The 23,663-nt window shown below is 65.7% G+C and overlaps 1 protein-coding gene and 1 long non-coding RNA gene across 4 annotated transcripts; one reads left to right on the top strand and one right to left on the bottom strand.

The window, feature by feature from the left end:
• Window positions 1-1,807: 1,807 nt before the first annotated feature.
• Window positions 1,808-19,845, bottom strand: ZBTB7A (zinc finger and BTB domain containing 7A). Of its 3 annotated transcripts, none has more exons than XM_020283884.2 (3): window positions 19,598-19,845; window positions 9,827-11,112; window positions 1,808-6,744 (listed from the first exon to the last, which is right to left on the bottom strand). In XM_020283884.2, the coding sequence occupies exons 2-3, from the start codon at window positions 11,095-11,097 to the stop codon at window positions 6,258-6,260; spliced, it is 1,758 nt and encodes a 585-aa protein (XP_020139473.1). In that variant the 5' UTR covers window positions 11,098-11,112; window positions 19,598-19,845; the 3' UTR covers window positions 1,808-6,257. The 3 variants fall into 3 exon arrangements, with proteins under 3 accessions (XP_020139473.1, XP_012624745.1, XP_012624743.1); XM_012769291.3 differs by lacking the exon at window positions 19,598-19,845 and adding an exon at window positions 18,358-18,694; XM_012769289.3 differs by lacking the exon at window positions 19,598-19,845 and adding an exon at window positions 15,420-18,121.
• Window positions 17,628-22,612, top strand: LOC105873940 (uncharacterized). The gene is made up of 2 exons (XR_012915162.1): window positions 17,628-17,705; window positions 21,058-22,612. It is a non-coding gene; the product is annotated as an uncharacterized LOC105873940 (long non-coding RNA).
• Window positions 22,613-23,663: the final 1,051 nt, after the last annotated feature.

Raw genomic sequence — 23,663 nt, 5'->3', positions numbered from 1 at the left:
TGCTTGCCCGCGCCTAGCTGGCGAGCACGTCGCCCTGCGCAGGCTCGCACACGCGTCCCAGCGGCAGCCTCCACGGGAGTCAGTGTCCCAGCCACCCGGCATGGATAAATAGAATGTGGTCCCGCCACCCAGTGGAGGTTTTTTTCTTATTTTTAGAGACAGGGTCTTGCTGTGTGGTCCCGGCTGGAGTGCAGCTGCGCAGTGGTAGCCTCCAGCAACGCTCCCGTCTCCGAGTGCGAGATCACAGGCATGACACTGTCTGCTCCCTACGCTGGAGCATCACTCGGCCTCGAAGGGGGACGAGCTCTGACACAGGCCACAGCGTGGAGGGACCTTGAGGACATCGTGCTCAGAGACGCCAGACACAGGAGGACACGCGGTGTGTGACTCCGTTTATACGCAATGTCCAGGACAGGCAGAGCCACGGAGACGGGACGTGGATTCGCGGCTGCCAGGGCGAGGGGAGGAGATGGGGGCTGATCACTGATGGATATGGGGCTTCTTTTTTGGGGTGATGGAATGTTCTGGAATTAGATAGTGGTGATGGTGCACAATCCTTTGACTATACTAAACACCACTGAGTGTACAGGGTACGTTTTATGGCCTGTGAACTGCAGCTCGGTTAGAAACGGCAGCTTCTCCCACGTAGCAGGGGGGCCGCGGGGCGCGAGGAGAGGCCCTCGCGGCCCAGCAGGGGCCTGCGCCACCTCTGCCTCTCGGTCCAGAGGCCACGGAACCAAGCCGTGGCTCCCTCAGCCCACTGACGCCGTGGGGCCTCCGGACAGAGGCCTCTGAGCCGCACGGGCCCTGGGTGCGTGGGGGCTCAGGACAGGGGCTGCTGCAGTGGTGGCCCAGCCCCACCGGAGCTCTGGGTGCCAATCCTAGGAATCTGCAGCTGGCTCCTCAGGTGACAGCAAACAGGTGAGGGGCTCTGCCTCCCTGGGCCGTGACAGCCTTTGCGGGGTCCACAGGGGGGCTCTGCGGGCGTCCAGGCTTCTGGATGTTCCGGGCAGGGCCTGGGCCAGGCCTTGCTGAGTCCCCGTGGTCACTAGGAAGAGCCTGGTCCACAGAAGAGGAGCTCCGAATGGCCCGGGTTCCAGCGTGGTGCAGCCATCCGTGGCTCTGTCACTTTGGTGCTGGCCTGGACAGACGCCTGGGCCCCTGGGCTGAGTCTGGTTGGGGGACAGGAGGCGGGAGGGGGCTCTCCCCCCCCCCCCGGGGACCCTGGAAGTGGCCATGTGTGGTGACCCAAGCCCAGAGGTGGGGGCTGCAGTCAGCTGTGGTGTCAGGCTCCAGACCCACAATCACGCCATGGCGGCCCAGCATGGGCGGCCTCCTGCCTGCCCTTCCCCACCCAGGGCCACGGGGGCTCCATGGAGGCAGAGGTGCCCAAGGCCCAGCCCTGGTCCCAGTGTGATCACAACCCGCCCAGCCGGTTCTCCCTGTGTCCCCTGGGCCCTTTCCTGGTGCCACCCACCTGCCCGCCCAGGGACTGTGGGTCACCTTCCCTGCAGGGGCTCCAGACCTGGGGCCTCCCCGGGCCGCTGGCTCACTGTCTCCGTGCCCTGCCCCCCACGGGACAATGGGATCCACGAGATCGGGGTTCTCTCCTTGGAACTTAAGTGTGCGGTGTGGCAGAGGGGCCCGACCCCCAGGGACAGGGTAGCCCCCGACTCTGGATCCTGATTCTTCAGGGCCAGAGGGGGAAGGGGACCCCCCAACCCTGAAACCCTCCTTCCCTGCCTCCCGGCCTCCTCCCCCCAACAAAACACAGAGCACACCAAAATCAGGCAAGTGAGGCCACGGCGGTCGTAACAGGCTTCGTTTAGTGGTTTTTTTTTTTTTTTTTTATGTACAAGAAAAAAAATTTTTTTCTGGTTTTTCATCTTTTGTCTTTTTGTTTTTGTTTTATTACTTTTAAAGCTTCTCCCCCCCACCCCCAAAAAGTGCATTTTTATCAATTGATTTTTTTTTTTAAATCTCCCACACTTTATAAAGACTCTCGAATACAGTCTCTGGAATGTCTGCTGTGCTCTCTCTGTACCCGAGGCCCCCGCCCCCACGTGCCAGGCCTGGCCCCCCAAAGTCCAAGGCACCTCAGTCTGCGCCTGGGCTGGGGCGGGGGCACCCGGGCGCTGGGGCCCCCACCCGCAGCCTCCAGGCAGCGCCAGCCACAGATGGGGTCTCCCCAGCCTCCCCCCCCCCCCCCCGTGTAAATCTGTATGTGTAGTGCGAGCTAGTCTCAACTCTGAGGTTACGGCTCCTGGGGTGCCCGAGCCCCCCGGGGTCCCTGACCCGTCCTGCGCCAGCCACCCCCCCACACCTCCGGGAAGGCTGCCTCCTCTACTTAAATAACTTTTTAAAATAAAACTGCAAATATAAATATCTTTCTTTTTTCAAAAAATAGGATTTTTGCTCTTTTTTTTTGTTGGTTTTTAACTTTTTATCTTTTTCCTGTTTTTCCTCTCGGTCTGTGTCACCTCCTACAATTCCGGCTGCCTGGACCGTCCCTGTCCTGGGTGCGGGGAGCCCCGCAGCCCCCTCACAGGGCCCCACTGCTTGCGAGGGGCTCCCCTGCCACGGCCCAGGGGCTGAACAGTGCAAAGACCCTCCCCCCAGCCTGGCCACCCTCCTCCAGGGAAGACCCCAGAAGGGAACAGGGGACCCTTCTCTGCCACCAGAGACCCCCCCTCAGAAGGAAGCAATAGGACAGCTATGTACAAACAGGGCGTCCCGACTCCACGGCCACATGGGTGGGGGTCTCCCGGCTGAGCTGGCCCGGTCAGGGGACAGACTTTTTGGTTTCTCACGCTGGAGCCTGGCTGGGCCACAGCAGGCCCACACGACCCGTGCCAGGCTGGGCCTGGTCCGGCATTTTACATTCACTGGTTTGTCTTTTTTTTTTTTTTCGTTTTTCATTTTTAAAAATTTTTTGCCTTTTAAAAATTTTTCTTAATCTCCAAAGGCGGGGTGGGGGGCGGCTAGGCAGGCAGCAGCAACTAGAGCCGGGATGTCCCTCTCGCTCTCTCCCGGCCCCGGGTAGGCTGGGGACCGTGCAGATGGGGGCTCCGGCCCTGCCACCTCCCGGCCCCGGCGCCCTCCCGGAGTCCCCGCCTGGTGCTCACCACGCACGCACGCACGCACACAGCCACGCAACTCCACCGTGAGGTTGGAAATAACAATTTCGCTTTGTTTTGCTTTTTTCTTTCTTTTTTTTTTTTTTCGTTTTTTGTTTTTTGTACCAGGCAGCTTAAAAAAAAAAAAAAACCAAAAAAAGAAAACGCAAAAAAAAAAAAAAGAAAAAAAAAAAGAAAACCAAAAAAAACCCCAAACAACCAAAACAAAAAAGCCTTCAGCTGTGGCCTCCCTGCCGGAGCCGGGCGGCCCCCTCACATAGAATGGTTTTTGTTTCCTGAAACGCGAAAATTCAGCAGTATCTTTGGCAACACTTGATCACGACCTTAATTTAAAGAATAAAAATAAAATCGATCCACGTCTATATACAGGGGTGACTGCGCGGGGTGGGGCGGGCGGGCGGGCGGGGGTCCGGCCGGCCCATGCGGTCGCGCGGCCCGGGCGGGCGGTTAAGGCAGAGCGGGCGGCGGGCGAAGCTGAGCTCGGAGCTAGGGGCAGGGCGTTAGTGCCAGTCCCGAGGTCTGAGTGTCGCAGGCGGCCGCGGCCCGTCCCCACCAGTCCCAGAGGGCTCCACACCCCCGTCCGGTCGCCCCCACTGGCCAGGACGACAGCTGTGGTTTTTGAGTTGGTTTTATTGCGAGGGGGTGTGTGGGTAGGGGGAACAGGGCTCCCCTCTTGGGGACCTCTCTGGGAGTTTTTGGGGGGGTGGGGAGGGGAGGTGTCCCTGCTCGGCCACGACAAGATGGTTCTCCGAAATCGGGGGACGACCGAGGCCAGCGTGCTGCCACCGGCCCCAAAGGGGATCCTGAGACATTCGGGGTGCGTGTTGGGGGAGCTGACAGGTTTTGGAGGGGCAGGGAAGGAGACCAAAAAACTATCCTGTAGAAACAATATGAAAATTACCTTCTTAAAAAGCTTCCCTTTAAAAACGAAAGAAAAAGGAGAGACAAGAAGAGGCGCTGTCACAGAGGAGCAGGGTGACACGCCCCACCGGGCACTGGCGGGGTCTCGGTGGCTGGGGCAGCGCTATATACAGGGCCACGCTAGGCGTTGCGTATGCAGGGCAGGGCAGGGGAAGGGGGCGGCCTGGCATCTGGTGACACCGTCTCCCCGACCCTGGCCCCACTCCGTGGCCTAAGGCTCGGTCCATGCCGGGCCCTGCGGGAGCCAGAGGTTGGGGGGAGGCAGGTGCCAGCACCCGGGGGGTGGGGGTTACAGTCAGTGCCTTTGAGTAAAAAGAGGGGTGCCTGGGGGAGGGGGTCTAAGGCCCTGGAGGTGGGGGGCCCCTGTCACCCACCTCGACGGGGCGGGCATGTCCAGGATGGCAGCCCCTCGGTGGCCATGCGGGAGGACAGCCATCGGGTCCGGGGTGCAGGTCGGGGTGCTCGGGCTGGTGGGAAGGCCAGCCCCCTCTCGGGCCATCCCTGAGCTAGGGGGTGAGGAAGGAGGGTCCCCGTGGGCAGAGACGGCCACTCGTATGGCTCGGGCGGTAGGACTTCTCCAAATCAGAACTGAAAAAGGGGACATAAGGGGGGGGGCAGAGACAGGGGGGGTGACACGGCACAAACACAAAAACCCCACCGTCCTGCCTTCCGGGCCAGTTCCTCGGGCCCCACGACAGACCCCTCGGAGCGTGTCTCTCGGGTCCCTTCCGGGCCTTCCTTCTGGGCCCCCCCTTCTTGCCTTTGGGGAACAGAAGTGGATTCTACGTCTGCGGTGGGTTTTTTTTTTTATTATTTTGTACAAAAATAAATCGACTTTTAGGAATTTCTTTTGCTCTCTCTCTCTCTCTCTCTCGCTCGCTTTTTTTTGTCTTTTCAACTTTTCATAGAAGTTGGTTGCAACTTGTAAACATGGTTTTTCTTTTTAAATTAAGAATTAAGATAAAGTGTAGTACCCGTTCTGTTACAGAGTGCCAAGACTTCTAATGTGGTTGGTTGCCTATTTTTTTTTTTTGTCTTTGTTTTTTTTTTTTTTTTAATCTTCCTTTCGTTTTGTAAAATCTTGTTTCTGTTTCTTTTATTGCTTTTGTGACACTGGAACTGTGGACTGTCTCTGCCTGTCGTCCCTGCCATCCCCGGCCCCGGCCCCCGTCCGTCCGGCCCGGGCTCTGCGCGCCGTGCGGCTTGCCTGCTCCTCTGAGGAAAAGTATATATTTTATATATATATATATATCTATATATAAATTTTTGTTTTTAAGGAGAAAAAGAGAAAAAAAATAATCTAAAAAGTGCTTTAAAAAGTCGGGACACGGGGCCTCCGGGGCCGGGGCAGAGACAAAGTTCCGAATCTCCAAGCGTGGGGTGGGGGGTCTAGGCAGGGGGGCGCCCTGAGGGGTGGCCCCTGGGGGTCCCGCCGGGTCTAAGTGCCGTGAGGGGAGGTGGCAGGAGCCACCGGGCCGTCCGGGTGTCCTCCCCGCCCCAGCCCCAACCCGCGGTCCTGTCCCCTTCCTCCAGGCCGGGGAATAAATAGATTTGTGTCTCGGCGGCCTGAGACTCGGGGTGCCGGCCACGGGCAGGGTGGGGGGCGGGGAGGCCATCGGGGAGATGGAGGGGAGACCCCCCCTTAGTAAGTGCCCTGAGGAAGGAAGGTGGGGGGCCGGGGGTCCATTTTAACGTCCACTCAGAGCAGACAGAAATCATTTAAGGTCTTGTCCGAAAGACTCCTAGAAACCAGCAAGGGGAGGAAACTAAAAGCCCATCCCAGTCCCTGGCACCCCCCCAGCCCCCCAAGTCCGCCCTCGCCCCAGCCCAGGGCCTCGGACCGGCCCGGACCCCAGGCCGGGCGCCCGGGCCGGGGCTGTGCGGAATCCTCGCGTCCCACAAAAACCCCAAACCAAGGCCCGAAACCCAGCGACAGGGTGGCGGGGGAGCCGGGGAGGGGGCCGGGCCCTGGAGGGGGGACACGTCAGGGAGGGGGAGTCTGAGGAAAGCGCTACCCTAGATTCTGTGACGCTTCATATATATATATCTGTATATATATATATAGATATAGATATCTGTATATAGATAGATTTTCTTTTTTTGTGTTTGGGGGGGTGGTGGGTGGTTTCTCTCTCTCTCTCTTTCTCTCTCTCTCTCTCGCTCTCTCGTTCTCGGGTTTCTGTTTTCTCTTTTTGGTTTTCAGGCGAGTCCGGCTGTGAAGCTGTCGTCGGTGGCGGCCCCGGGGCCCCCTCCGCCCCCACCGCCGGCACCCGCTACATTCAAGCGGCCCGAGCCGTCGGGGCTGGCCGCGTCCTCGTCCTCGTCCTCGTCCTTAAAGTGCTTCTCCTGGCCGTTGCGCCGGGCGTCGGGGGAGCCGGGCGGGGCGGGGGCGCCGGGGGGCGCGGTGGCCCCCGGGCCGGGCTCGGGCCCCCCGCCCCGGACGCGGGGCTTGCGGCCGCGGCGCGAGGGCACCCCGTTGCAGCCGTCCTTCTTGAGGTGCCTGTGCAGGTGGTCGGAGCGCACGAAGGTCTTGCAGCAGCTGTCGCACTGGTAGGGCCGCAGCCCCGTGTGCACGCGCATGTGGTTCTTCAGGTCGTAGTTGTGCGCGAAGGCCGCGCCGCACTGCTGGCACAGGTACGGCTTCTCGCCCGTGTGCTTCCGCATGTGCACCTTGAGCTTGTCCTGCCTGCGGGGCGGGGCGGGGCGGGCGGGCGGTCAGCGGGCAGCGGGGCCCCCTGGTCTCTGCCCGGGGACCCTCGCCGACGTGGCCGCCCCCGGGGCGTGGACAGTCCCCGGCAAAACGGGGGACAGAGTGGGCCGCGTTAAAGTGCTGACACTTTGAAGAGGGCCTTGCGTGCTGGGTGGCGTTAGGTAACCGCTAAGCCTCTCTGAACCCCTCTCCTGGCCACGGGAGGAGAAGACGGCGGGCCTCTGCCCAGGGGGAGGCCAAGGCCGGAGAGGGGCTGTGGCCTCCATTCCCGCTGCGGACATTTAGCAAGCGCCTGCCCGGGGCCGGCCCTGTTCCAGGTGCTGAAAATACCGCAGGGAGGGAGGCTGGCGGTCGCTGGGGTGTTTGGTGACAGATAGAGTGACCAACTGTTCTGGTTTTAGCACTCAGAGTCCTGCGTCCCGGGAAACCCCTGGGTCGCGGGCAAACTGGGGCAGTTGGTCACCCTAGTAACCAAGTCCCCACCCGACGGCAATCGGGACCTTGCAACTCTCCCCGCTGGCCTCAACGGGGCCCGAGCTGTCGCCCCAACATGCTACGTGCGAGCCTGCCTCAGGGCCTTTGCACCTGCTATTCTCCCTGCCCAGAGCACTTTTTCCCGCTCAGATCTTGACAATCAAATTTGGGGTCAAATGTCACCTCCTCCCGGACCCCACTGCCCAGTCCCTCGAGCCACTGCCACCAACTTTCCAGTTCGGGTTCCTTGTTTCTCATCCATCTCCCTGGCTAGACTGCGGGCCCCGAAACGGCTGGTGCGGGGTGCGACTCGAGGGCCCTCCCTGCCCATCTCGCCTATGGGCACAGGGAGGACCTGGCTCGGTCTGGGGGCGCTAGCCCACAAAGCGGTCACCGTGCAGGTGCTACTCTGGCCCGTATGCCGCCCGCCGGCCACCGGTGGCTCCTGAGCCCTCGAAAGGCAGCCGGCCTGAGCTCAGGTACACGGGCGTGCAGAGGGCACCCCAGATTTCGAAGACTTGTTATGTGAAAAGTGACGCATGCTAATTCTGCACGTGGATCACATGCTGAAATAACTGGATCTATCAGGTTACATAAAATGTGCTTCTCAACAGCTCTCCTTTGCTTTCTCTTAACGTGGCTTTCAGAAAATGTAAAATCACGTAGGTGGCCTGCACGGCATGTCTATTGCACCGTGCTGGTCCTCACTGCTGGGGGCAGATTCCTCCCGGAACGTGGACGGCAAGAGGGAGACCTGGATCTAAGGTGCCCCGATTAGCATCTGACCTGCTCCTTGCACCCCTCATCCCAGCCACTCTGGGTTTCTTCCTTCTCAGACTCAGCAGACTGAGAGCTTCTTTAAGTGCGAGGACTGGCGAACTCCTATTCATCCCTCAAAGACCCACCTTGAATGCCTCTCCACCTCTGCCACCCTCCAGACCTGGCTTCTCCTCTGGTACCACCCACAGAGCTGACGTCCATACTTACTCTACCCTTTCCTTGGTTCTATTTCCCCGAGGGCCAAGGCCTGGTCCTTTGGCAACTAGACGCCTGCCCCTTCTCTCGCCTTGCCCCACTGGGCTGCAATGCACTGGTCACTCGCTGGACTAAGCCCGTCTGCTGCCAGCCTCCAGGGCTCTGGCTCCTTCCTCCTGCAAAGCCCACCAGCACGGTCTCCCAGGCGCCCTGCCCAGAGCTGGCACCGGGCCCGGGCACGGAGGGGACTGAGTGTCTCTGCACTGTGTAGACACTACCCCAGCAGAGGCTGGGAGGCTCAGAGAAAGGAAGTGACTTGCCTGGGGTTGCACAGCGGGCTGGGGGCCACGCAGAGGCGGGGGTGGAGGTAGCCCCAGTTTCATCACCCCGAGCCCAGCCGGGGTGATTACAGCCCCGCCGCCACGGCCCGCTTACTCAACACTGCCGTGACTCACAGGGGCCCCTGGGCTCGCGGCCTTGGGTGGGAGGGGGCCGGCTCCTGCGGGCGGGGGGCTGGGGCCCTGGGCTCGGGGCACAGGGCGAGCAGGTGGTTGGGTGGCGGGAAGAGGCCTTACTGAGTGACCCTCTCTCCCTAGGCCTCAGTTTCCCTGACTGGCAGGCGGGGCTGGCCTTGGGTTCGGGGGGCGGGGGCGGCCAAGTGAGAACGAAACTGAGGCCCTGGCCTGCGGTTAGGGAGGCCGGTGGCCCCAGCCGTGCAGGGGTGAGGGTGGGGCGGGCGCGGCGGGCAGGGTCCCTCTCCAGATCCCGCTGCCGGCCCTCCTGTGCTCGCAGACCCCGAGCGTGGGGCCTGCGGCGACCTCGGGGCCCTGCCTGGAGGAGGAGGGAGTCCCTCAGAACTCCAGCCCCCCAATCTCCCAGAAGGGCTGCCCGCCTCCTACCTGCGCCCTTTGCCCCTTGCCTGGCACTCCCGTGAGCCGCACCCGCCTCTCCTGCCCTGTGGGGGGGGGCTGGAGGGGATCAGCCCCAGTTCTTGTCCCCACGGGGCGGGTGGGAAGCTGGGACAATGGCCCCTTTCTTCAGCCTCGGTGGGCGTGGCTGGGGAACCCCAGGGCGGGTGGGGGGCAGGGGTGATGCTGAGTCACGGCCCGGCCCGCCCCCTGCCCCCACCGCCCTGGATCCACAAGGCCCAGCCGGCCACCTCTGGACTCCTGAGACCGAGTTGCAAACTGCCCTGGCCTGGCCTTGAACTCCTGCCGTCCAGGGACCAAGCCGCCTCGCTGATCCCCTAAGCTGAACTGGCCTCAGGGCCTCCGCGCTGGCTGTTCCCTCTGTCTGAAACGCCCTTCCCCGCGTCTCCCCGCCTGGCCACCTCCAGGTATCCACGAGGCCTGTGTCTGCACTGCAGTGTCCCCAGCACCTAGGACAGGGCCCGGCACCCAGCAGGCGCCTAATAAATGTTGGCAGAATGAAAACAAACTAGCCGAGCTCACGGGAGACTGAAAAGCGACTCAACAACCAGCGTCCTGTCCCGCCTCCCCGAGGGGAAAGGACAGAAGCCCACGGCGCGGAAGACGGGAAGACGGAGCGACTCCGCGCCTCCCGCCAGCCTCCCCCGGCCGCTGCCCCGCCCGCGCTGCCCGGCGCTCACCTGGTGAAGCGGACCTTGCAGATGCTGCACTCGTAGGGCTTCTCGCCCGTGTGCGTGCGGATGTGGCGCGGCAGCTTCCCGGCGCCCTGGATGACCTTCTCGCAGATGGGGCACTTCTGGAAGGCCTTGGCGCGGATCTTCTTCTCCACCTTGGGCGACCAGGCGGGGTAGACGTCGCCGTCGTGGGCGCCGCTGAAGTACTTCAGGTAGTAGTCCATGACGCCCTTGTCGTCCGCCCGCGCCTCCTCGTCGCTGTCGCCCGCCGCCGCGGCGCCCGCCCGGCCCACCGCCGACATCATCTGCTGCAGCAGCGTGCTGGCCGCCAGCCCGTCCCCGTCGGGCCCGTCCCCGTCCTCGCCCTCCGCCGCCCCTGACAGGAAGCCCGGGGAGTCGCCGGGCTCGGGGGCCGCCTCCGACAGCGAGGCCGCCTCCTCCTCCCCGCCCCGGCCGTAGTGGCCGTTCTGCGTGGCGGCCGGCGGGGCCGCGGGCGGCGGGAAGAGGCCGCCGGCCGGGGCGTCCTCGTCCCGCTCCGGCCACAGGCCCGGGTTGCTGTCGCCCTCGTCCCCGTCCCCCGGCGGGGGCCGCTCGGCGGGGGGGCCGGGCCCGTAGAAGTCCAGGCCGTTGCAGTCGCCCGCGGCCACGGCGGCCACCGCGGCCGCCACGGCCTCCTTGGTGGCGTCCAGGTCGTCGTCGGACGCGCCGAAGGCGGACCAGGGGAAGCCGGCGGCGGCGGCCGCGGCGGCGGCGGCGGGGGGCAGGCTGTTCATGGGGTTGCTCTGGAAGAACTCGAGGTACTCCTTGGCGCGGAGCAGGTTGCGCTGATCAATCTGGTCGACGAGGTCCGGCTGCCCCGCGTCCCCGCCCGCGTCCGCCGCCAGGATCTGCCGGTCCAGCAGGTCGGCGCACACGTGGCTGACCGCGGGGATCTCCAGCAGCCGGGCGGCGCTGAGGATGTCGCCCACGTTGGCCGTGCTGACCGTGAGCGTGGCCGTGTAGGCGAAGTCCACGAGCGCGGTGAGCGCCTCGGCACTCACGAAGTCGATCTCGTACACGTTCTGCTGGTCCACCACGGCCCCCGACGTGAACAGCTTCTTGAAGTACTGGCTGCAGGCCGCCAGCACCGAGCGGTGCGTGGGGAACTCGCGGCCCTCCACCAGGATGACCACGTCGCACAGCAGGCCCTGCGTCCGCTGCTCGTTCAGCCCGCTCAGGATGTCGCTGCTGTGGTCGGGGAACGGGATCCCGATGGGGCCGTCCACGCCGCCGGCCATCTTCCGCGCCGAGACCTGCAGGGCGGGAGGAAGGGGGCGCCCGTGAGTGGGTGGAGGGGTCCCTGCCCCCCCAGCCTCAGTTTCCCCAGCTGTGCCCGAGGGCCGTCAGACGTCCTGTTCTAGCTCATCGGCGGGAGACTGCCTGGCGGAGCCCGTGCCGGGAGCCTGGGAGACGCGCGCACCCTGGCACCCCCACGGGAATGCCCACCCAAGGGGCACTTTGAGGTGTCGCGGCAGCACACAGTAGGCGCTCAAGAAATGGCCCCGATCGGAGCCATCCTCCCATCAACCTGAGCACGAGCTCCTGCCACACGGAGGTGGCGGCCACGCAGGGACCTTCCCAAAGCCCCCACTTCTCCCTGGTCACGCCTGAGCCCCACCAGCCCGCAGGTGTGCCCGCCTCGGATGTGGCTGCATCCGAACTCAGACCCGGCGCCCTGCGACCTGGGAGCCCGGCCCTCGGCCTCCCCGACCCTTGCTCCTGCCTCCTGGTCGGCCGGCTCGCTTCGGGGGTCTGAGTCAGCAGGAAGGGGCGAGGCCGGGACCTGGCACTGCAGCGGCCTGGGGTCAAGGCTGCCATGGGTGTGCCCTGGCAGGGCAGGACCGGTGACTCCACAGACTCCCCTTCCTGCCCCGTGGATCCCCTGGCACGGGGCTTGGCCCCAGCAGGGAGCAACAGGGACACCAGGTCACCACCTGGCCCACGTCCCTGCAGAGTGGCAGGAGGCCCCTGCCCACGGCCGCCTGGCAGCCCCCTCAACTCTCAGCCTCCCTGGCAGCACTGCCTGGCCGGCGACAAGGCCCCGGCGCTCTCTGGGCCTCAGTCTCCCCATCTGTCAAATGGGCAGAGGTCTCAGGAAGAGCGGGCCCCGGGGGCTCTGTCCCGCCCCTCTCCCTCGGCCCCCCCCTACTTCCCGCCTTCCCTCGACTGTGACTCATCCGCCCACTGGGGCGCTTGTGCAACCCTCTGGCTCTGTCCCCACCCTCCACCCTCTCCTGGGAGCCCCCGGCTGCCCCAAGCCACCCAACACAAGCCGAATTCCTTGGGGCGGGCGGCCAGCTCCCAGGCCGGAGCCCCCTGGGCAAGGTCCCCAGGGAGAGGGCCCACGCTGGGCCATCCTGGGCCTTGAGACCTCCGGCCCCTGTGGCCGGGCGGGCGAGGGAGACCCGGCGTCGGCGCGGCCAGACCCAAGGCCAGGGCGGCCCTGGGAGCGGGGTCTGGGCCGAGGGGCCGACACAGAGGCCTTTGTGCCGTGGGCCCGGCAGCCACTCCCCAGGGCTCCCGGCCCAGCCCGGCCCCCCGCCCTCCCTCCTTCCCTTGGGCCCAGGCGCAGCTGCTCCCCTCCCCTGGGCCGGCGGCCTGTGGTGGGGAGGGGGTGCTCAGATGTGGCTGTCGGGAGCGGGGAGGGGGGACCCCATCGGCAGCCCGGCCCGTGGAGCCTCAGAGGAGCCCCCGTGGGCGGCTGCCACCCCCGCCACCATCTGCCGTCTGGCCCCGGGCCGCGGGAGCATGTGGGCAGATGGGCTCTGGATCGGACTGCCCCGCCCCCAGCACAGGACGGAGGGGACCTCTGACCCTGGCCACCAATGCCCCAGATGGCCTCCAGGGCCCTGCATGCTGGTTCCCTCAGGTGAGCCATGGTCCTCCTGGAGTGGCTGAGAGGGGCCTCTCCGAAACAGCCCAGTGACTCACCCCTCCAGCGGCTACTCTGCACCCTGGCTTCCACAGCCGGGCACTGCCGTGGCCCCACTTAAGCCTGGAACCAGGCTCCGGGCCGCGGTGGAGCGCCTGGGCGCAGTCCCTACCCTTTCCAGCCAGGGCGAGCCCCGAGAGTGGCCCCTATTTTACAGATGAGAACACTGAGGCCCAGAAAGGGCGCCCAGCCTGGCCAAGGACGCCCAGCCGGCTGACTCCCAGGGGCTGGCCCCCACCCACTGGCCTTCCCTGGCCCTGGAAGCCTAACGCACTGTGCAGACACAGGCCACACCCGTGCCCTCTCTCTCCAGGAACCCGGGCCACCTGGCGGCCACGCCCTGCGCCACCACCCCCACCAGGCCCTCGGGGGGCACCCCCCTAAAGGAAAGGGCCAAAGACCCTGCATTCGAGGTGAGAGGCGGCCCGCCAGAGCCCCTCGGCTGGTCACCAAGTCCTGGCCACACAAAGCACTGCGTGCTGAAGACCCACTGTGCACCACGCCCCATGTGTGGTGGTTGCGTTCCCTCCTCCCCCAGGAAGCCTGAGCACCCGCCCCCCACGCCAGCCAGGTCCCCACGCCCGCCAGCCAGGGTCCCCTGAGCCCAGGCCCACACCCACCCAGGGCCCCATCTTTCACCGCGGCCCCTCCCCCAACACTCGCCTCGTGGGATTTCCGGGGCGCTCGGTGCTGACTCGGCGGCGAGGGGCAGGCCCTGGCAGGCCCCTCCTGGGCCGGAGGTGGGGCGCCCTCCTCCCCCTGGGCCCCTCCCAGGTCCCTAGGCCCAGCCCTCCCCGGGGCAGCGCACAGTAGGGCCAACGACCACGCCTGGCCGTGCCCAGCTGGCTGCAGGCACACCCAGTCCCACCTCCCGTCTAACCGAGGGTCGCATGCTGTAGTTTCTTCCTAAGGCAACAGGACCCAGGCCTCATCTCGGCCCTTCCCTGTGCCCCAGAACTTTGAGGGACCAACCGGGTGCCTTCAGTTCACCTGAAGGCTCAGAGAGGTGACAAGACCCAGCCAAAGTCACACAGCAGATCAGTGGCCTGGTCTGGACTCGCCCTCTGACCCAAACTACCCAGGGACGTGCAGCAAGTGTCACCCAGGCGGGACCCGGGACCGTGGCAGGGCGGCCCGGCACGGGGAACAGCAGCAGCAGAGGCCGGGGGTGGGCAACCCAGAGCCGGGCACGGCAGCCGGGGCTTCCCAAGGTCAGGGCAAGGTGAAGGTGAAGGTGAGGGCTCGGCCCACCCATGCTCCTCGGGAGGGAGGAGGGGCGGCGGCAAGGAGGCCGGGCAGGTGACTGCCACCCATGGCCTTCCTGGAGGGCACTTCCAGACCCAGGGACCACTCAGTGTGGGTCCAGGGCTGCCCCGCTGCTCCGCCCGGGGAGAAAGGAGGCAGCCTCACACCCGCCGCTGCCGTGCAGGAGGGCGACCCGGCCCTGCCGCCCCACTTCTGAGCTGCGTGACCTTGGCCAGGAGGCAGCGCCTCTCTGAGCCCTTCCTGGGGCAGGGGTCGCGGCTGCCGGGAGAGCGGCCCCCCGAGACCAGGGAGCGCGGGGTCGGGGTCCCACTCACATCCCCGGCAGGCTCTGCCCGGGGACCTACTGTGTGCCACAGCCAGTCCACAAGCCCAGCCAGGCGGCCGAACGTGGCCCGGACACGCCGCGAGGCCGGGCCATCCTCGCCTACTGTGCCCCAGGAGGGCAGTGGGGCCCGAGGAAGAGGCCGGCAGGGAGGTCGGGCGCAGAGAGGGTGGGCGGCCGGCCCAAGGTCACACAGCCAGCCTGGCACGCAGGTGCGGCTGCCAGGCCCTGGCCCGGCGGCCCCCACCCCACCCCGCCCGCCGGCGGCCTGTGTTGCAAGGTTGGTCCCGACGGGTTACCCCATCCTGACCTGGTGCCAACCCCCGCCTGGCCCGGTCCCCGGCCTGGGCTTAATGGGACAGGAATGCGGTGTCCGGGTCGGGGGCACCCAGCGCCCAGGGTGGCTGCCCGCTGCCCGCCCGCCTGGCCCCGGCCCCTGCCCCGGCGTTGGCCTCCTCCGGAGGACAGCACCCGGCCTCGGCCATTTTCCTCGTCCATTTATTGCCCTAAATGGGGAGGGGCTTCCTGCCCGGCCTTAAAGGGCCAGAGGCAGGAAGGCCTCGGGCCCGGTGGGAAGCGTGTGCGTGGGGTGGGGACGGGGGCAGGGACGAGGCGGCCGTGGGAACCCCCTCTGACCCCCAACTGGACTCCCAGGTGGGAGGAGGCCCACCCTGTTCCCACGCTCCTAGCGCCAACACGGGCCAGGAAGCCCAGACTCAGACCAAGGCCAAGTTCCAGGAGGCAGCTTCAGGAAGCCAGAGCCATCTGTGATGGCTGTGCAAGGAATGAGCTTCCCGTCACTGGGGGTAAGCAAGGCGAGACTCCACGGACTCCCATCTCTGTCCACCCTGCCCTCAGCTTGGGCGGCACCAAGATGCCCAGGGGTGGCCTGGGTGACCTCTAAGAGGCCCCACTCCGCCTCCAGGCCTCTCTCTCCCTCCACCGGGGCAGGCTGGCTTGCCACCTGCACCGCCCCCACCCCAGCCTGAGCAGGTGGAAGGCGCAGCCTGGGCGCCTAGAGGGGCACTCGTCACACACACCCTGATAGGTGGTGGGCCGGGGCCTTGTCTTCCAGTCAAACCAGAAAGGCGTGGGTGGGGACGCTTCCACAGAGTGGCCGTCCACAGCCTGCTGGGGGACAGATGGAGGGGCCGGTCGTTTGGCAGCGCTTCCCGCAAGCGCCAGGTCCTCAGCGGGCGCCTTCTGTGCTCTGGGGCTTTGGGGCTCTGGACTCGCGCTTCTCGGAGGAAGGTGGGAGGCCAGTCTCGGTCACGTCAACAAGAGGGCCACCTCACACACCATCCTCACAGCTCTGGGACGCAGCGGCCAGCGTCCCATTCTGCAGATGGGAAGCAGGCTCAGAGAGAGGAGGCGACTCGCCCAGGGTCACACAGCAGAGCTAGAAGTTGAACACAGGCCGTCGGGCTCCCTCCTGCAGAAGTAGCCACCCAAGGGCTCCCTGTCCCTGTCTGCTGACATGCCACCCCCAGGTACGCCAGAGGGTAAACCCCCCCGCCGTGGGCGCCATGGGCCTGAAGACGGCTATGCACCCCACACCCCCCCAGAGCTCGTGGGGATGTCGGACAGGCTCCCCAAGGCCCCGATACTGCGCACAGTAGTTGCTCAACAAACGTTCCCGGGGAACCACTGAGTGACCCCCCCCCAGGACGACACTTCTGGGCTGAAGACAATCCCTCCGTTGTACCGACGGGCAGAGGGGCAGGGACTGCCCGGGTGGACGTCAGGGCCACCGAGCTGGGCTGGGACTGGAGCACACTCACCCCCACCCAAGCTTGTTCCTCTAGTCCCTGCTGCTCAGGGCCACTGCGGGGCGGGTCGAGGTCTGGCAGGTGCCTGGAGCACCAGGTGACAGGTGGGGGTGACGAGCGTCTCAGGTGGCTGGTGACCCACGCCCAACACTCGAGTGGGTCCCTGGCACGCCCTGGGAGCTTCCCCCACAAGGGAGGAGGGGAGACACGGCACAGGTGGGTCTGCAGGTGCCACCAGGGCCACCCTACAACTCCACGGGCCACACTCCGGCGGCCTGGGTGCAAGCGCGCCGGCCTCCAGCCCTCGCTGGCCCTGACTCCTGACCTTGGTCTCCTCTGACACGAAGCCGTGAAACCCAGAGCCCTGCGGCCCCCGAGGGCCAAGGTGCCCGGGCGGGAATGGTGGGCGGCGGGCTGGAAAGGGGCCCTGCACACTCACGTGCCAGAACGTGTCGGCCCGGTGGGGCAGGGAGGCAGGAGGACTACGGCTCCTGCTGTGTGACCTTGGGAGCCTTGCTGGCCCTCTCTGAGCCTCCACGTCATCTCTGCAAGAAGGATTTAATAAGCCTCGGTGACGCTCCCTTCAGACAGGTGCCCGCAGGTGACGCTCTGCGGCCAACCCCTGGCCCTTCTCAAGACAGGTGGGCAGACACCCTCGGCTGCAACACGGGGCGCCCGGCAGGCCTGCACCCAAGGCAGGGCCACCGTGGTCAGATCTGGCTCTGGCAGGGTGACCTTGGGCCACTCTGTGTCCCCTGCACCTCAGTCTCCCCTGCCCAGCAATGGCATCCACTCTGGGGCTCACTCTGACCACCAGGGCTTCCCAGCTCCCGTCTGGCCTTCCCTGGGGGCCTTGGTTTCCTCCGATGCAATTCTGGCTGCCACCAGGTGGACCCAGGCGCAGGTCAGAGGGGTTAGGAAAAGAAAGGAGAAAACCCAAGCCGCCACGCACTTGCTGTGGCCCGGGAACGTGCCCTGCCCGCGGGGCCAGGCCTCAGTCTCCCACACAGAGCCAGGGCCGCCGGCTCCCCCTGCCACCCTCGGGCCTCTGCTCAGAGTTGCGGCTCCGGCCAGGCAGGGTGCTGAGTGGCCACCACGCAGCCAATCAGAACTGAATAATAAATACCCCCCCAGAGTGACCCACGAATTAAAATTTCAGTGTCCCCGTTGGCTCCTCTTTCTTCAATAGGCTTTGGTTTTACAGCGACCTGCCCCCCCCAGGCTGTCTCCACAGCGATGGCCGGCGGTAAACAGAGCCCCAGCCCAGCTGATAGGTGCTCCAGGGGCCCCACGGACGGCCACCCTGGGGTGGGGGGGCGATGTCCCCGGCCTGAAGTCCCCACCGGGCAGCAGCAGGCCCTGGCCTCCCGGGACCAGCTCTGCCAATAGGAAGTGATTGGCTGGTGGTGGGCAGCCCCCCCAGAGTGGGAGCGGCACACTCAGGGTTACGCCCTGGTCCTGTTTGGGGCGGGGGGGACTGACATGGAATCCTGGACGCCCTCTCGGGAGGCAGCTGGCGCGGAGGGGGAGGGGGCCAGCCAACCCCGCCACCCATGGGTGAGCCAGGTGGGCGCCGCTGGGGGCAGGGGCACCCGCACCTCTCTCACTTCCGCTGGCTGGCTGGGGGGAAACAGGAGTTGCCCGCCTCCCCCTGACTCCCCGCCAGCATTTAGTGGGCGCCGACTGGGTGCCCGGGCCTAGTTGGACAGCACCCTCCTGCTGCAGCCGAGCGGACGGACGCCCCCTCCGCCCGCCCGGGCAGTGCCTCCCAGAACCGCAAAGGCCCTGGCCCGGGCCCCGGGCGCGCCCGCCCCGGCCTGCGCCCGGCTCAGCCCCGGGCCAGGCCATGGGGGAGGGGGCCGGGCGCGGGAGGGAGGGGGCCGGATCCCCCCGGCTCTCCCCCTCCCCTGCCGGGCCCAGCGCTCGCACGTGGTGGTGGCGTCAAGGGGAAGCAGCGGGGTCCGGGCCAGAGGAGACGGGGTCACGCGCCGGGGGGCGCGGGCGGGTGACGCGGGTGCCCGCTGCCCACTCCCGCGGCCGGGGCCGGAGCCGCGCGGCAGGGCCAGGGGCCAGGCCGGTCCCCCCACCCGGGGCTGAGTCAGGCCCGGGCGGGGGCAGGAAGCGGCCCCCTCCCCCGCCCGGCCGCAGCGCGCGGCCCCCGCCCCGGCCCGCGAGCCCCCGCCGCGCCGCCCGCGCGGGGGGCTCCTACCTCCTTCCCGGGCAGCGGCGAGGGGGCCCGGCCCCGGCGGCGGCGGTGGCGGCGGCTGCAGCTGGGCTGGCTCCCTCCGAGGGGCCGGGAGGCGGCAGTGAGCCTGGCCCCGCGCCACCCCCCGCCGCCGGCGGCCAATCCCCACCCGGGCTGGGGGGAGGGCGATGCAAATTACCCCGGATCTGGGTCCGCCCGCCCGCCTCCCCCACGCCCGGGCCCGGCCTGCGCTAGGCCGCGCATCCCCGGGCTCGCCTGCGCCGCGCGGCCGCCGGGCCGCCGCCCTCCCCGGGGAGCGCCGCGAGGGTGACCCCCCCGGGGGGGGGGGGCCGAGGGGAGGGGGGCTGGGGACGGTTACACAACCAGGCGGGGAGGGGCCCCGGGGCGGGGAGGGGGCCGGCCCGCGGGCCGCGCAGCCGGAAGCCGGGGACCGCCACCGGCCCCCGGCAAGGGGAACCCGGCTCTAGGCCCCGCCCCCGCGCCGGCTGGCCCCGCCCCCGCGCCGCGCGATCGACGCGCGCCCATTGGCTCTCCGACCCGCCGCTCACCGCCCCTCCTCCGCACCGCCCCTACCCGCGGGCCGCGGCGGGCTGCCGGCGCGGGGCACCCTGGGACTTGTAGTCCGCACCGCCTGCCACCTGCCAGCCACAGACGGCTGGGCGACTACGGCGCCCATAGGGCCCCGCGGCCCCACCCGCCCACCCGGACACCCCACCCCTCCTTCCCCCTCCTTCGCAAAGCCCCCCTCCCTGTTTTTTCAGCCCCCTCCCCCCCATCCCCCATGGAGCTCAATCCTGGCCAACTCCAACGTATGCACGCAGCACCGAATAGGCCCCCGGGGGGCGAGAGCGCCCCCAGTCCCCAGCTGCAAACTTAGCACGCGACGCGCCCCCCTATCTCCCCACGCCGGCTCCCCCCACCCTCAATGCAGCCCCACTTCCCCTCCCCCGCTCCCCGCGCGCCCTGGAGCCCCGAAAAGCCATGCACCCGGGTGGGGGGGGCTGGCGCATGAGCCTGTGCACTTCGCCCCCAATCCCCGCTCCCGGGTGGCGCCCCCTCCCCGCGCCCGGGATCCGGGGCGCCTCCAGTCTCGGGGCGGCTGCCGCCCACCCCTCCTCGCAAACTTGGGGAAGGTCCCCTGCCCCAAGACCTCCGCTCCCCGGGAGCGCAGGGTGGGCGCAGCGCCCCCCGCCCGTCCCCACCCCGCAGCCCGCGCCGGGGGCCGCGCCGGGCGCGCACTGACCTCGCGGGCCGGGCCGGGCCGGGGCGCGCGGGGCCGGGGCCCGGAGTTGGGACTGGGCGCCCTGGGCCGCTCGCCTGCGGGGTCCGCGTCGCGCGCTGTCCCCGCGTCGCTCTCCCCCGTCGCTCCCTGGCTCGGCGGCGGCGTCACTGCCCCTACAGTAACTGTACAGTACAGCCAAAGCCCCGTATGATGCTCGCGACTCCCTTCCTGGTTTCTCCGAGGGCAAGAGGGGTCCTCCCTTGTCTTAAAGGTGCCGCAGCCGCCGGCCCCCCCACGCCCAGCCCGCCCCCCCACCCCGGCCTCGGAGGCCAGAACAGGCTCGGCAGGTCCCCTCTTGCCACGTCTCTGCCCTCCCGTGGGGCTTCGCCCGCCGCGCTGGGGAGACCGGGCTGTTATTAGGTTTTGTCAAGTTGGGGGGGGTCCAGCCCGCCCCCGGCGCGCCCCCCCACTCTGACCTCTCCGCCCCGCCGCGCGGCGCCGTGCCAGCTTGCCAGCTTATCTGGCCCCAGAGCTCCCCGGGGCGCGGGGGGAGCGGGCCCCCCGGGGTGGAGAGGGGTGGGGGCCTCCAGATAAACAGGCCCCCAGCCTCTGCGCAGGGCAGGGTGCGGGGGGGCGCGGGCTTTGCCCCGACGCCCGGGGCGTGGCAGGATGGCAGCGGGGCGGGGAGCGCCGTGCACTCCGCGAGGACCGACGCGGGCGTGGGTCGCGCTGCCTGGGCTGCGGGCGGGGGGGCCCGGGTGGCGGAGCCCAGGGCGCGGGGACCCCCGGCCCCGGCGCCGGCCCTCCCGGGGCGTCCGTGTGCCCGGCCGCGCCGGGGACCCGGGGACGGGCTTGCCGGGGACGGGCTTGCCGGGGACGGGCGCGGGTCCGCGGGGGCTGGTCCCTAACGCGCGACCGCCAACCTGCCCTCCGCGGTTATATAAAGGAGTCGCCTCCACCCGCCGCGCCAGGGGCGTCGCGGGGGCCGGGGCTGGCGAGGGCCGGGGAGGGCGGCTGTTTTCCAGGCTTTCCAAATTCCCCCACCCCACCGCGGGCCGCTGGGCGGGCCGGGGGCCGGGCCGGGACGCCTGGGTCCCGCAGAGGTCCTGCGTGGCCCGGGCGGGGGCGGTGGGGAGTGGGCCGGCGTTGGCTCGGCCCGACTTCTTTCCCGTGTCCACTTCTCCCACTTCCTCCTCGGTCGTGGGAGAGGTCCGGCGGGGACGGGGGAGGGGGAGGAGGGGACGAACGCTGAGAACAGCCTGACCCGGCCCAGCCCGCCGCACACAGTAGGCGCCCGCGCCCCGGGACGGCTGCCTGGGGCCGCTCCGCGCCTCAGTTTCCCCTTCTTCCCTGCCTACGACGGGGGAGCGCTGACACCCGCACTAGCCGCTGTTGACTGAGCGCTGACCCGGTGGCGGACTCCCTCGGGGTGTAATGCCATTGCCATTAGTATTAATTATAATTATTTATCGTTATTGTAGGTATTTCCAGCGCTACCTTGCAGGCAGGAAATACCACCGGCATGGGGGAAATCTACCCGCCTGGCCTCCGACTTCAAAGCCACACGCGCACTTTTGCCTCTTCGCACACCATTGTGAAGGCACCCTTCCACGCCCAAATGCAGAATTGGCTTTTGTGATAATAATTTGGTTTCAGGGGGAAACCCGGGAGCCCCCCCACCAGAGGGGACGTGACGCCCGGGACTCGCAGCCCGAAACCAGCTGGGTGGGTGGGAAGGAAGGGACGAGGGAGGGGCCACATGGGTCCGGGGCGAGGGTGGAACCCACAGACTTTGCTCTAACGACCGACCCTGCCTGGGACACAAGCCCGTCTTCCCTAAGCCACCAGGCCAGGCCGGCGCCTTGGGGACTAGGAGGCCAAAGTGGGGCACAGTTGTCAGACTCCAAGGTCGTGTTGGGATTCCTGCAGACAACAGAGCCCAAGCTCCAGTCCTACGTGGTGGTCTTACCTCCCCAGGGAGCTCCACCCACTCCACCCCCCCAGCTTCGTGACTCAGTTTCCCCCTTGTACCGCCCACCAGCATGAGCTATTAAAAGATAAAGAAAGGAAAACCCCACACCAGTTCTCCATGGTTAATAACCTGAGAGGGGCATTTCACTGAATCCTTGTCATGGCCCTGAGAAAAAAAGCAGGGATCAGGATTTCCATCTTACATTTGGGGAAACTGAGGCCCAAGGAGAGAAATATGAGGAAGGATGTCAAATCCGGTGTTCACTGAGCTCTGGATCCTGCCAGGGGGGCTGGAGGGGGTCCTTCAGGAAATGCCATGGTGTGGCATACTCTGGACCGTGCCCCCCCCTCCTCCTCCACAGTGAAAACAGAGTGGGGGGGGAGGCAAAGGTTTCTCCTGATCTCCCCTCTTCTCTCCCCCCAACCCCACCCCCGGCAATGAAGCCAAGCAAGTGGATGCTATTTTAAAACCTACTGAAGTATAAAAGATTGAGTTGCTGTGTGACCTTGGGCAGGTTACTTAACCTCTCTAATCCTCTGAGTCCTTTGGAGGGAGTCATGAAACAGACGTCCCCAGGGTGGTGACACCGGAGAAACGAGGGGGTGCAAGTGACATGCGGAAACAGCACCAGCAAAGTCCTCAATCCATGATAGAAGTGACCCTATTATCGCTGCGTGGGGCTGTCCCCACCAACCGTCATGCACTTTATTTTCGTCTGCGTGTGTGGCAGGGGGAGCCGGCCTTGGGCTGTGGACGCAGACACAGAGACCCCGGAGAAGAAAACCTTGCCAACGACTCGAGGGGAGTCAGACTGGGAGACGTGAAATTGCGTTGACTAGACTGAGCAGCGAAGGCATAAAGTATTTTAAACGGATAATTCTTGTCACCGTGTCCAGGGTGGCTTCTCGGGTGGAGCAAGAAGGGAGCCGGCAGGGGCAGGGTGAAGGGAGCTCCCGTCCACCCTGCACTCTTCACAGCTTTTGAGTTTTGTATATATATTACTCGAGATATGCTATATAAATAGTATATAATTTCTAATAAAATAAAACATTTTAAAAGTGTAATTATTTCACTTTTGTGCCTCAAAGGACGCCACAGAGAAAGTGAAAGAAATGCCTACAGAATGGAAGAAAATATTTGCAAATCTTTTTTTCTTGTTGTTTTGTTTTGTTCCTTGTGACGGGGTCTCGCTCTGTCACCCAGGCTGGAGTGCAGTGGTGCGATCACAGCTCACTGCAGCCTCCAACTCCTGGGCTCAAGCGATCCTCCTGGCTCAGCCTCCCGAGGAGCTGGGACTACAGGCTGATTTTTCTGACACCTGGCTAATTTTTCTATTTTTTTGTAGAAACAGGGTCTTACTATGTTGCCCAGGCTGGTCTCAAATTTCTGGTCTCAAGCGATCCTCCCAGTGCTGGGATTACAGGCATGAGCCACCTTGCCTGGCCAATAATTGCACATCATATGTCTGATGAGGGCCTAGTATTGGGAATATGTACAGAATGCTTAACCTCACCAATAAAAACACAGTAACAATTTTAAATGGGCAAAGGATATCTGAATAGACATTTCTCGAAAAAACACAAGCAATGGTTAATAAAGCACGTAAAAAGATGCCTGACACCGTGAGCTTCTGGGAAACACACATCAAAACCACAATATGGCGCAACTTCACACCCACTAGGAGGACTGCCATAAAAAAAAAAAAAAAAAAGACAGACAATAGCAAGTGTTGGCGAGGACGTGGAGCAACTGGAACCCTCATGCATGGCGGCGGGAATGTAACACGGGGCAGCTGCCGTGGAAAACAGGCGGGCGGGTGCTCGGAAGGTGGAACATGAGGGTGCCACCTGGCTCAGCAATTCCACTCCTGAGTCTGTGCCCGAGAGAAGTGGAAACATCTGTCCACACAAACTTGTCCACAAATGTTCACAGCAGCATGACTCCCAACAGCTAAAAGTGGAAATAGCCCAAGTGTCCACTGAGGGAAGGATGGACAAACACACGTGGCCCATCCACACGTGGAATGTCACTCGGCCATGAACAGGGACGAGGTTCTGACACAGGCCACAGCGTGGTGGGACCCTGAGGACATCGTGCTCAGAGAGAGACGCCAGA

The sequence above is a fragment of the Microcebus murinus genome, chromosome 27, assembly GCF_040939455.1.
Source record: "Microcebus murinus isolate Inina chromosome 27, M.murinus_Inina_mat1.0, whole genome shotgun sequence".
NCBI classification, from domain to species: Eukaryota; Metazoa; Chordata; class Mammalia; order Primates; family Cheirogaleidae; genus Microcebus; species Microcebus murinus.
The sequence above is the reverse complement of the archived record's forward strand: the minus strand, read 5'-3'. Positions and strand labels throughout refer to the sequence as shown.

Bases quoted from the DNA above. Each gene is read 5' to 3' on its own strand.
- ZBTB7A (XM_020283884.2), bottom strand. From the start codon at position 11,097: ATGGCCGGCGGCGTGGACGGCCCCATCGGGATCCCGTTCCCCGACCAC. The intron at 6,745-9,826 runs GTGAGCGCCGGG...CCCGCCCCGCAG, and splicing joins TGCAAGGTCCGCTTCACCAG to GCAGGACAAGCTCAAGGTGC.